Source organism: Labeo rohita, chromosome 20, assembly GCF_022985175.1.
Source record: "Labeo rohita strain BAU-BD-2019 chromosome 20, IGBB_LRoh.1.0, whole genome shotgun sequence".
In the NCBI taxonomy this organism is placed as follows: Eukaryota; Metazoa; Chordata; class Actinopteri; order Cypriniformes; family Cyprinidae; genus Labeo; species Labeo rohita.
Window position 1 is genome coordinate 5069659 of NC_066888.1, and position 12609 is coordinate 5082267.

At 33.4% G+C, this 12609-nt stretch overlaps 1 protein-coding gene across 2 annotated transcripts in view; it reads right to left on the reverse strand.

The window, feature by feature from the left end:
- ezrb (ezrin b) overlaps window positions 1-12609 on the reverse strand; it is a 29575-nt gene that overhangs the window by 11927 nt on the left and 5039 nt on the right. For both annotated transcript variants that reach the window (XM_051138311.1, XM_051138312.1), the window contains 5 exons: window positions 10652-10735; window positions 7111-7206; window positions 4269-4543; window positions 4028-4111; window positions 3085-3231 (listed from right to left, as the gene is read on the reverse strand). In XM_051138311.1, coding sequence (XP_050994268.1) covers window positions 3085-3231; window positions 4028-4111; window positions 4269-4543; window positions 7111-7206; window positions 10652-10735 — 686 coding nt within the window. The remainder of the gene's footprint in view (window positions 1-3084; window positions 3232-4027; window positions 4112-4268; window positions 4544-7110; window positions 7207-10651; window positions 10736-12609) is intronic.

Sequence of the window (12609 nt, forward strand, 5' to 3'; positions counted from 1 at the left end):
TGTGTATATTTATATACACACATAATAAATACACACACACACACACACACACACACACATTAATTAAGTATACAATAACTTCTTTTGGATGTGATTAATCGTGATTAATCATTTGACAGCACTATTAATGCCATATTCATAATGGTAACACTTTACAATGTTATTAGATAACATTAGTTATTGCATTAAGTCACAATGAACAGTACATTTGTTACACTGTTTATTAATCTTTGTTAACATTCATTAACTGTTCATTGCTAATATGGTAACACTTTACAATGTGTCATAATTTAACACTAGTTACTGTATTAACTAACATGAACAATACATTACACTATTAATCTGTTAATGTTAGTTAATAAAAATACAGTTTGTTGTTCATGTTAGTTCACAGTGCATTAAATAATTTTAACAAACACAACTTGTGATTTTTATAATGCATTAGTAAATGCTGAAATTAACATTAACTAAGATTAATATATACTAGAAGTATTATTCATTCTAAATTCATGTTAACTAATACAGTTAACTAATGTTAACTAATGAACCTTATTGTAAAGTGATCCAAGCAGATTCAAATATTATTTTAATAATGTATTAGTAAATGTTAAAACCAACATTAACTAATATTAATAAATGCTGCAGAAGTGTTCATTGTTAGTTAATGTTAACTAATGCAGTTAAATAATGTTATCTAATGTGGCTTTATTGTAAAGCCACACTCAACAACTGAAGCAAATATGATAGTTTAATGTAATAATAATAATAATAATAATAATAAATAATAACAACAACAATACATACTAATAGAATAATATAAATCCTTTTCCATCGAGATTATTAAATTTCATTTAAAATTTTCATTTAAATATTTTAGATTTGCAATAGTGCTGTCAAACGATTAATCGCGATTAATCGGATCCAAAATAAAAGTTTTTGATTACATATGTGTGTGTGTAGTGAGTGTATTTATTATGTATATATAAATACACACAAACACAAAGTATATACTTTGGAAATATTTGCATGCATTTACATGTATATATTTATATTCATTTCATTTATATTACATATAAATATATTTAATATAGTTAATGAATAATACCTTTTTTTACACTATATACATGCATGTGTATATATTTATATATACACATCAATATACACAGTACACACACATATATTATGTACACAAAAACTTATTTTGGATGCGATTAATCGTGATTAATCGTTTGACAGCGTTCATTTGCAACTATGGTATTTAGGTGTATTTATGGTACATTTACAGGGTACAGCAGTATAGGAAGAGAAGAGGTGACAGAATGCAACACAACTCTAGACGGTTTTCCCTATCATATATTTGATATAATTTATATTTGAAAGAGGCCATAATTTTTTTCAATTGGCTCTAGTGGGAATTGAGCTCCAGAAACACTGTCGTGTGATTTGGTCTAGGTGGAATAGAGCTGCTAAAACGTGTTTGCTTAGTTTTTCCTCTTGTGGACAGAAGGAATACAATGTTTTAAGTATATTATTCTACCTTTTAAATTAAGGAAAATGCTAAATTGTATTGTAAAAACTTTTACATTAAAATAAGTATTATTATAGCAATAACAGGTTTATTTTAAGGTGTCCTTTTTACACTGCAATTACACAAATAAGTACTGAGTAATACTAATTAACAGTCTGAACTTAATATAGGGTTAGGTTTGGTTTGTGGTTAATTGCTTGTAATTATACATAATTTCCTGTTATTACTATAGTAAGTACATGTAAAATGTGCAACAAGGACACTGTAAAAAAGTTCTGGCCAATTATATTATAATAATAATAATAATAATAATAATAATAATAATAATAATAATAAAGATAATTCATTTTCAAAGATAGGAAATCAGTAACACTTTACAATAAGGTTCATTAGTTAACATGAACTAAAAATGAACAATACTTCTACAGCATTTATTAATCTTAGTTAATATTTGTTAACATTAGTCACTGTGAACTAACATGAACTAATAATAAACGACTGTATTTCCATTAGCTAATATTAACAAAGATTGATTAATATTGTAGCAAATGTATTGTTCATTGTTTGTTCATGTTAGTTAATACATTAATGAAACCTTATTGTAAAGTTTTACCAATAATTCCAATAAAATCTAATAGAATAATTATATTAATTCTAATAGAATAGTTTGTTTTACTGTTGTTTTACTGTACTTACTGTTCTATCATTTGTTTGATGGTGATAATGAAAAAAGAAAGCAAACAAAAACACCTTGTACTGCATTTTGCCATTGATTACAACATTTTCCATCATTTCTAATCATAATGTTGTGTTAAACTATGACTGCATGCTTTTTGAGACTGACATGTTGTCAGGTAAGACAGTTCATTTGAAACAAATGTGAAGCTAAGGAAATGGGCCACTCAGCAGATACCTTGAAGCTGAAACGCAACAACACAAGCAAAGATCCAATGAATGTGAACTATTTCACAGGTTGTTGTGCAACGTGGTTTTCTTATCTTTACATGTGTGTACTTGCGAAGCCTTCTCTCAGTCACATACACAATCCTTGCCCAACGTTTTCAAGGACTGCATAGCTTGAAAAACCAGTCTTTGTTGCTATGGTTAAAATAGAGGGCATTGTGGGGAAAAAGCCATTAGTCGCCACTGCACTTACGTACACACACAGATCTCTGTTCGTGGAAAGAAGAGCACCGTGTTCTAAGGACAATGTCCTCAAACCAAACTAAATCACAACACATGTCATTGGAAAAAAAAAAAAATCAATAAATCACACACACAAAAAAATTGGTGGTGTAAATTAAGAGAAGCTGATGTATGTGTAGGCCAAAGGTAATACCAAGTAGGGTGACATGCCACAAAAATACCATGGTATTATGGCAACTATACAGTACATGTAGCATACCATCTAATACTATTATTTTACCATGGTAATGGCACAATGTAAAGGGAGAGAATTTAAATCGCATGTAAATGAAGGGGAAAACAAGCTGAAGTTGAAATAGCAGTTGAGATGTGAATAATGTCAAATGAATGTAGGGAAAGGCTGAACTCACTTGTCGTCTTTCTCATAGATATTTAGGCCCAGGGCATCCACACCCAGCCACAGCTCTGTTCCCTTCTTGTTCTTGATGTCAAAATAGTTCACCCCATACATTTCCAGATCCTGAGCAATTTTCAAATACTCAAGCATTGCGTCCTCTCTAAGAACAGAGAATAAACCGTATATAGTAGATGACCAAAATCTTTTAGCATAATACATGTTATTTTATGGTAACAGTGTAGTCATAACTAGGGTTTTACACATTATATAATATTTTATATATTACATAATCATATGGTATATCTTAAAATTAAATAATCCAGTAAATTAAACACTAAAGGCACTTCAATTCACATATATATATATGGAAAAAAAACATGAAATTAAATATTTAGATTTAAAAACTTAATTAAAAATGTTGTCTGTACAACTAATTGCAATAAATTTTAGCCGAAGCTCTTAAATTACTACAAGTAAAATAAATAAATAAATCAATACAAAAGCACAAAGTTATCAAAAAAAAAAAATGCACAAAAATTCACTAATTCACTCAAATTCAAAAATATAAATAAATGAAAAAATACTAAAATAGCACCAAAAATGTAAATGTGAATATAAATTAAAAGCTAAAATTAGCTGATATAGGCACTTCACTTCAGAAAGGTGAGACGTTAACAACCACAAACATCCTACAGTTTACACTGGACTTGCCAAGTCACGTCTAGAATTGCATGGTATACTGTATAATGTCAAACCACCAGTGTCTATAGACTGATATATCAAGCAAGTCAATTATTAGGCATTAGCAGTCCACAAATGTGCTTGACTGACCGGCTGACATAAGCATTTTCTTGTTACCACAATCTGCATTTATCATTAAGGCCCATTTACACCAAGGACATAACTATAAAGATACTACAACAATAAGAATAACTTCGGAGAGGACTTTAACCTACTTGAGCATTCCACGATGTTCCTCATGCCACACCTGAATCCTCTCCTCCCACTGGTCCCGTGACAACTTGTGCTGGTCTAGAACCCTGCAATCAAGCAACATAAGGGAAAAACACTCATTTTCAATATTTCCAAATTTTTATCTATTATCCAGGCCAAGTGCTGTTGAGAAATGATGGTAGATTTCAAATCATATACTTCCAGGAGGACACGTCCTAGTTAAGCCAGTCCTGTATGTCTCACCGTTGGGGCAGGAGGCGATCTGAGGTCAGGTATCCAGGTCTGTGCACTTCCTTGTTGAAATCACCAAATTTGGCCTGCACCGAATAGGAGGCCAGAAGCACTGCAGTCTCTGGAGGACAGTAGATATCGTCACTCAGAATGCCGTCTTTTACTTGCATGAAGAACAGCTTTTGGGTGATATCCTGGATCAGCTCATCTGCCACATCTTCTGGGAAGAATTTGGCACGGAACTTAAACTGGAGAGGATTCTCCTTCCTCACATCCTGAGAGGAGACCTGCAAAACAAAAGTGTGAAGATTTTATACTGAGCTTCTGCTGATTACTCATGAATGTATCACTACTCCAAATATGTTTCAGTACATTTAGGCCACAGCCGAGGAGACATTTGTAAGATATACATATTTGTTCCCACCACTTATTTGCTCCCTTGTTTTTGTTAAATGGTAAGTAAATTAATGTTGTATTCATACACCAGTTAGTAGGCATCAGTTAGTTTCCACATTCGGAAAGGCACGGAAAGCGAATAACGCATTCTACTGATCCACTAAAGTGACATTGTTAGCCTCTTACATTACAATACAAACTGATAGGATGATGACGAATGATTTGCAGATCCTGAGCATTACTGACAAACATCTAATCTTCTAAAATGTGTGGTATGTACTAATGCTCCGTAGCACACTCAAGAGTACGTGCAATCGTGAATATTGAAAGTGAAAGTAAAAAGCAAGTGCGCCTTCAAAAGCGATTTCAATGCCTGCATATTAATAGTGGCTCCCTGATGCCCGCAATTTATATACTATAATTACCCAATGATATAATTGTGAGAGAAAGTACTGAAATATTATTTTTTTTCCCTCCCATCTTGTATTCATTTCCTTAGTACCGTAGTACACGTCATTTCCTTTCTGAACACGGTATTCAGATTCGGGTACATCCCTAATGTCAAGAGTGCTCATATTCAGTAAAACCACACTATATGTGTTCATTTATTATGTTTGTTAGTTTTTTGCCCAAAGTGGGGTTCTAACAAAAGCAAATGTTTGGGGGGACCTTAAAGCTTCTCTTTAGTTGACAATGGCTGGTTCATAAAACTTATTACGATTTTAGGAAGACGTTCCCAAGATGAGTTCCCGTCGAGCAGCTTTTACTGCTTTTACAAAACTTTGAATCATGAGCTGCTCAAGTGTAAACGAACACAATGCTGTGCTTCACTCTGAAACATGCAGCGCATATATTTATTTAATTAAATAATGGGCTTTGCAATTTCCTAATTATAAAAAGAAACTGCACATTCAGCCATCTAGACCAAACAAATCAATTTTTTCCAAATATGCATGTTTTAGGGTTAAACAAGCGCTCTCTCTCCCGCCTCTTCACTTCAAGCTCTGATCTGTGAAGTGTTTGCGAGTGGAATGAAACCAAACAAGTTTCTTCTTCTGAAAATCTCCCTTCTTCTTTGACTGCTCCTAATTTATGGTGGGTTAAAATCTCAGTTATGAGCTGCATTTGCTTAAATATTTCAGACCTTTCTTAAACAGCAGTCCTTCTAGGACAGTGTATATTTCTGGCCGTAGCCAGCTAGTAATCAGAGTCCCATAAAATTTAACTTAAATCACATATCAATTACATACAATTCAACTGGTCCAAGGTTTCTCGCTGCATGCATTGGCAAGGGTGTTTACTCTGAGGAGGCAAGGGAGGCAGTGGCTCAAAATATCGGATGAGAAAAAAATTCGTAGTTCAAAAATAAAGCCAATATTAAAACGTATGACATTAAAATGTATGCTGCCCAACAGCAACACCAGCAGTTAAAGCTCTTGCCTCCCCTGAGCCCATGAGTTTTAACAGACCCCCTAAAGCATGTGGTAAGTTTGGTGGGGGGTAACTGAGAATAAATGGAAAAGTCACATGAGATGACTGCGATATTGCATATGACTGGTTATGTTCGGCTATTATTGGTTCATGCGATGAATTTCGGTTTGTGTTTGTGCATGTTCTGCGTTTGCGAATCAGTCTGGATGACCAATATAATAGCGTTAATGGGGAAGACTAATTTTAAAAAAATGAACTAAACAACTCACACACTGATATAGCCATTGTGTTATGTCAAAAAAAGACTTGAAATGGCCTAAAAACATAATCTGTTGGAGTTTTAATGAGTAATCAGCTTGCTAAAATCTCTGTAAATCTGCGTCTGCGATCAATTTTCACCAAGCTTTGATGACTGATGACCCCAAAAAAAAAAAAAAAAAAAAAAAAAAATGTAAAAACAAAAGCTAACAAACATCTTGTAATCAGTAAGTCTGACAAGCACAGATGCTTTAGGCAGTTTTCAGCCACACTGTGTTTTGGGTCATGCGGATGTAAAAGTGTCCTCTTCATATAAGCTTTCATGATGGTAAAGTTATTATACTTTATTTATGTCATAATAATTCTTAATGGTACATTCCTTATGCTCATTTTCCAGTTTTCATTAAACAAAATATTAAAGGACCAAGTAGGCCTGCTGTGCTGCTCTTGCTTGAATTTTAAAAGCCTAATTCGTTTTCTAATAACTAAAATCATCAAACTGAAACCGAAACATAAAAAAAGTCAATTTCACAAAACACAATTAATTCCCATGTATAAGGATATCCGCTTTCCTCTGAAGTATTGTGAATGATTGTTGAATGAGTAAGGCATGCTTGAGAATCTATGTCATCAAAATGTCAAATACTTTTCAAATTTATGAAAACAGAGTACTTCCTGAAACTACTGGACTGTAGTCAGAACAGAAAACGAAAACCCTTTAAGGTTTATTGAAATCAGAATATTGTGATTTTGCTAAATGTGCAATTACCTTTTTATCAAGTTTCAGCCATGTAAGGTACCCTTTGCTGTCCATATATTGTAGTCCGAAGTACCATACTTCACGTAACCCGATGGTCTTCACCACCTGTCAGGAAAAAATGTACACCTTTTAGCACACAATAAACAGACAAATGATTATTAAGCTGTTGCTGACTGCTTTACGACTGTTGTACACTTGGTGCTTTGAAATACAACAGAGCACAGGATTACATTTTCATGAAAACAGAATAAAGGCCATATTTAAAGAAGATACCACAGTAAATACTGTGGCCTTCTTCCCATCACCATATACTGGAGGTCATTAGCTCATTCACACTCATTAGCTTTTTCAGGGGTGGAGGGTGATGATCACCAGAGGCCCTGAAGGGAAAACTTTAGATTTCAATGGGTCCACATGCACGTACACCATTTCCTAAAGGCTTTGTGCATGATGGTATTTATTACCATTTTGCTAAATGTTGCAGCTCTGATGCAGTAGCCATCACCTGCTGGTCCAACCAGATTTTGTACTTTTTTTTTGGGGGGGGTAAATTCTCATATGCTATAGTCAGAAACAATTGCAGTAAAAACAGTAATATAGTAAAATATTATTACAATTTAAAATAACTGTTTTCTATACTTAAAAATTCTGTCATTACTTACCCTCATGTCATTCCAAACTCGTAAAACCTTCGTTTATCTTCGTAACACAAATTAGGATATTTTTTATTAAATCCAAGAGCTTTCTGACCTTGCATAGACAGCATCGCAACTGAAACATAGTAAGTAATAGTAAGTACGTCGGTAAAACAGACCATGTGACATCAGTAGTTCGACCGTGTGCTATGAGAATACGTTTTATGCGCAAAGAAACCCCCCAAAAAAAAAACGTAAAATAATGGTTAAACCACTTATGTCATATGGAATGTTTTACCAATGTCCTTACTACGTTTCTGGGTCTGGGAACATTTTAGTTTGTTGCTGTTTAAGCAGGAGCCAAAAAAGCTCTTGGATTTTATCAAAAATATCTTAATTTGTGTTTTGAAGATGAATGAAGTTCTTGCAGGTTTGGAACGACATGAGTGTGAATAATGAGATAGAATTTTCCTTTTTGGGTGAACTACGCCTTTAACTCAACTTCAAATTTTAAGGCAGCTGGGTTACTTACCCATCTGTTAAGTTTAGCAAACACAAATATCTAAGTTACAGCAGGGTAACAAATTATTTTAAGCTGACTCAACAAATTGTGTTTTTTATTTTTTACAGTGTAGTACTGATGTAGTAAGTGTCACATTCAGTATGCATAATCACCATGAATTAATGAATGAATGAAACAAAACTGCACTGCAGGAAATATGAGGTGCAAATATACTAATAGGTTTCATTTTCACATTGCATTCATGTCTCAAATGCTCTGGGTCCTGTGTTTATTCCAGTTCAAGTTTTTTTCCTTCTCTCTTCCACCAACGCAAATAGAGTTTTCCGGATTTTGATTGTGAATGGCAGCAAAGAACTACCCCCAAAGCATGTGCACATACTTGTGTCAATGACATGACAGACAATTAGTATCCAAGAGCGATTCCGTTTATGATTCCGCACACAACCAAACTCCCTTTTAAATTACAGTCTTCCTGAAAATTTACAGGAGTCCTGTTGGCTGTAAAATGAGCTTGTCAGTCTAGTAACCAACTGACATGTCAATAAACAACCTTATTTAGCAATCCAAACAGGATTGACAACCGTATTTTTCTTCTGTGTGAACGCAGCTGAAGAGCACTTCATTTAGGGGACAAATTATGATAGAAAATCCAAACATAAACCAACTCATAACAATAGTTTTACAGATCTTGAATTTGATATAAACATTTCAACAATATTTTTTTCCTTCAACAAATCAGATCTTCAATTGCACTTGGATTGCTTTTCACAACCATTCACAATCATACCACATCCTAGAAAAAAAAATTAAATCCAAACAAGCTGGTGATAAGGACGAAACAGAAATGCTGCAAACCAGCTTAACAGGTTCTAAGTATCTCTAAGCTCAGTGTCAAAGCTTTTTGAGAAAGTGTACATAGCCTAAGCAGAGCAATATTTCAACTTAAAAAATAGCAATAACCAGCTTTAACAACAGGTGTGCTTCAAGCTAAGAGTCACCCAGGACCAGGGTCACGGCACCAATTTCCAAGACTGACGTTAGGTAACATCAGCTTTAGTTAAATTAAACATTCTAAGAAATATTTAATAAGAACATTACATAATTAAAATCCTTGCAAAAGCCTGAAAACCTTTTTTTTTGGTATGTGACTCAGCCTGCCAGCATGGACAGTTGGACTGCCAGAGGCTTCAGTGAAAACCTCTCATGTATGCAGTGTGGCATCCACAGTTCATGACTGGCTCTTTAAGAGCACTTACTCTGAAGTGGAGACCGATTCGGCTGTGGGTTCTGTTCCGAATGGGAAAACTAGAGTGAGATGAGAGAGGGACGCCCCTTATTCACTGTTTCCACAGTCGTGGCAGTCAGTGAGCACATTGGTGTAATGGTCAATGAGTCATGCGTCAAGGGATATGCTCTTTTAAAGAAGAAAAACTCATCTGTGAGGTTTTCGTGGTGTTCTGGCCTTCTATTTGTAGAGGATTATCCCGTGTCACCAAGCCGGTAATTAAATTAGGTCACAGGCATTGGTGCTACGGATGGATGCCAAGTGAAGTCGGAGTTTGTTTTTGTGATGTCCTTAACTGGTTGTTGCTATGATTTAAAATAAACATGACTTATATTTATATAAACTTACATATTTATATTTATAAAGAAATATAAAGAATATTTCATATATTTTACATATTAATAAACATTTTTCTTCCTGCTCTTTTTTCTGCTTAACCAATGTACTATCAATTCTGCTTCTGTTTGAGCAACAGGTAAATGACTAAGAAAACAAATGTAAATTTCTCTTTTGTATTTTTAATTTACCTTTTAAAAATTCTCTGAATAACTGTTTACAGTATTTTTCTCTCTACTTATGATGAGGGCCATGAATTTGCTTAAGATTAAGGAACTGTGGGAAGAAAATGAGCAGCTGTCATTGAGGGATTAAAATGATTGACTTGAAATGTCCGGTATCTGTTACACAACCAGAACTTCGAAGAACTTTGTCAGATCAGCTGCATATTTCTCTTTTGTTTGTTTAATTTCAGCCAAATATTTGCTGGGGAAAAAAAAGTAGTAACCGTTTGTGTCATAAAATTAAATTCAGCCAATCAGTTGTATATTAATGCAATTAAAGTCCAATTGTGGTAGTCCAGATACATGATTAAAAAAAATTACCTTTTTTTTTTTGACAATGACCTACATTCCTGATAATCCCTAATACTTTTTCTTCCATGTAATAATAAATATAATTGAAGAAAAATGGTGGGGAAAACTCAGGTTTAAGCTAACACTGTGAAAACTGTTTGGAACCACCGGACAGCTTCTTTTAGTGTTCATGCACATGACCCTAACCAGTTCTTGTTAATTCATCTAATTCCTGTCTAGTTGTTTAGTTGCAGACCTGGTCAAACAGCTGCTTGCCAGTTGTGCTGGGCTGAACGGCAAACTCCAGCTCCGCGTCCACCGTCGTGACACGGACATTTACCTGAAGAGAGAGAGAGAGAGAGAGAGAAAAACACATTAGCAACCACTGTTGACATTTGTGCTGTCAAATACAATGACATTTGTGCTGAAAATGGTCATCTATTACAAGATGGTTATAACTTTAGATTTTACAGTTTCCATTTTATAGAAGCAATTTCAGAGGCAAAAGTAATAAAAATTCTGCAGTGATGAGTCAAGCACGCTGACCAAAGGAAAAAAAAATACGTCCATTGAAAACAGTCACTATGTTGATAACTTGTGTCTGATTGTGTAACAAGCTGATGACCCAGACTATAGTTCTTGAAGCAGACATGGCTTAAAAGAAACTGGGAAAACGGCAGGAGTGGCTTCACAGAACAATGCGCCTCAGCTACTATTTGTAAAGGGGAAATGCCAGTCTATTCTACTGTTAATGTTTGACAGGACTAAGTCAACAAGAAAAAGGCTGAAACTGCTCTACAATCAAATTTGCACCATTTTATGGGACAACAAAGAGTCATTTGAAGCAATTTCCCAAGAAACATGAAACGGAGGCGTTTTCTTGCTATAAACAGACAACAGACTCAGGATCAAGGAACAAAGAATCATTTGTGAGAGACAATTTAAAAAAAAAAAAAAAGACAAGAATTAACATTGCTGAGATTGTAAAGCACAATCATAAAGCGCACATCTGATTCAGTGATCCATATTCATGTGATTACCATGAGAACTGTTAGCAATCAGGGCGAAAATAAGTAAAGAGACTACTGGTGGAGAATCACAGACACACTATACTGGGTGTGAGCAAGAAATGACCATTTCTAATTATGTAACTGCTTTAAAACAAATGCTCCACTATTAAATGTCATAACTTTGTATATAGAAACTCACACAAGCGTTCAGACCAAAGTAGAGTAGACAATACAGATTCCACCATTCAGATCCACTAATACAAAGATGAAGGAATAGTTCATATCAAAACGACAATTATGTCATCATTTACATTGTTTCAAACATTGTGTGACTTTCTTTCTTTCATAGAACACAAAAGGGGGAATTTTAAAGAATGTTACTTTTTTGAATTTTTAGACTGGTTTTATGACTATTTAATGCTTTAAAACACTAGTCCACATTGATTAAAAAAAATCCATGAAAAACCCCCACCAGTATTTACTTTTTTCTATGGAATATAAAAGAAGAAAAGAAGTCATATGGTGAACTTGGTGAATTTTTTTTTTTTTTTAAAGTCATTCAAAATACAGTAATTGCTGTTACATATACATTATTATGTACAGCATAATATAATATAAAAAATAACCTAAAAGGTCAAATTATTTCACTTCACCTAGTTGCCAAGTCAATGTTTTTTTTTTCTTTTAATAGTACTAAAAAAAACTAAAACAAAAATAATATAAAATAAATTAAATAAAAATTTTGAAAGCACACAATAATTACTAAAACTTTAAATAAAAAAGTAAAATATAAAATTTTATTCAAAATATTAACCAAAACTATAACAGTATATCAGTGATACTAAAATAATACTGGTTGAATTTTCAATATTTTGATTCTCCTTGCAATGATAACTGTTTGGTTGAAATTACAATTTTTTTGTGTATATAAAAAAAAAAAAAAAAAAAAAAACACTAAAAAAAAAAAGACACTGATTTTAACGGTAAATGACTGTAAAAATGCTACAGTAAAAACCTATTAATTGGTTAACGGTGAGTTCCCCTACTATTTACGGTGAAAAACTGTATTGAACATTTCATATCATTTTATGGTAGTTTAGAGTTTTTGGAAGTGAAAAAGAAAGTATCATTTACAATCAAAAACTGTAAATTTATGTTACCAGAATTCCCTGCAATACATTTCACATTTCATGTTTTTTTTTTT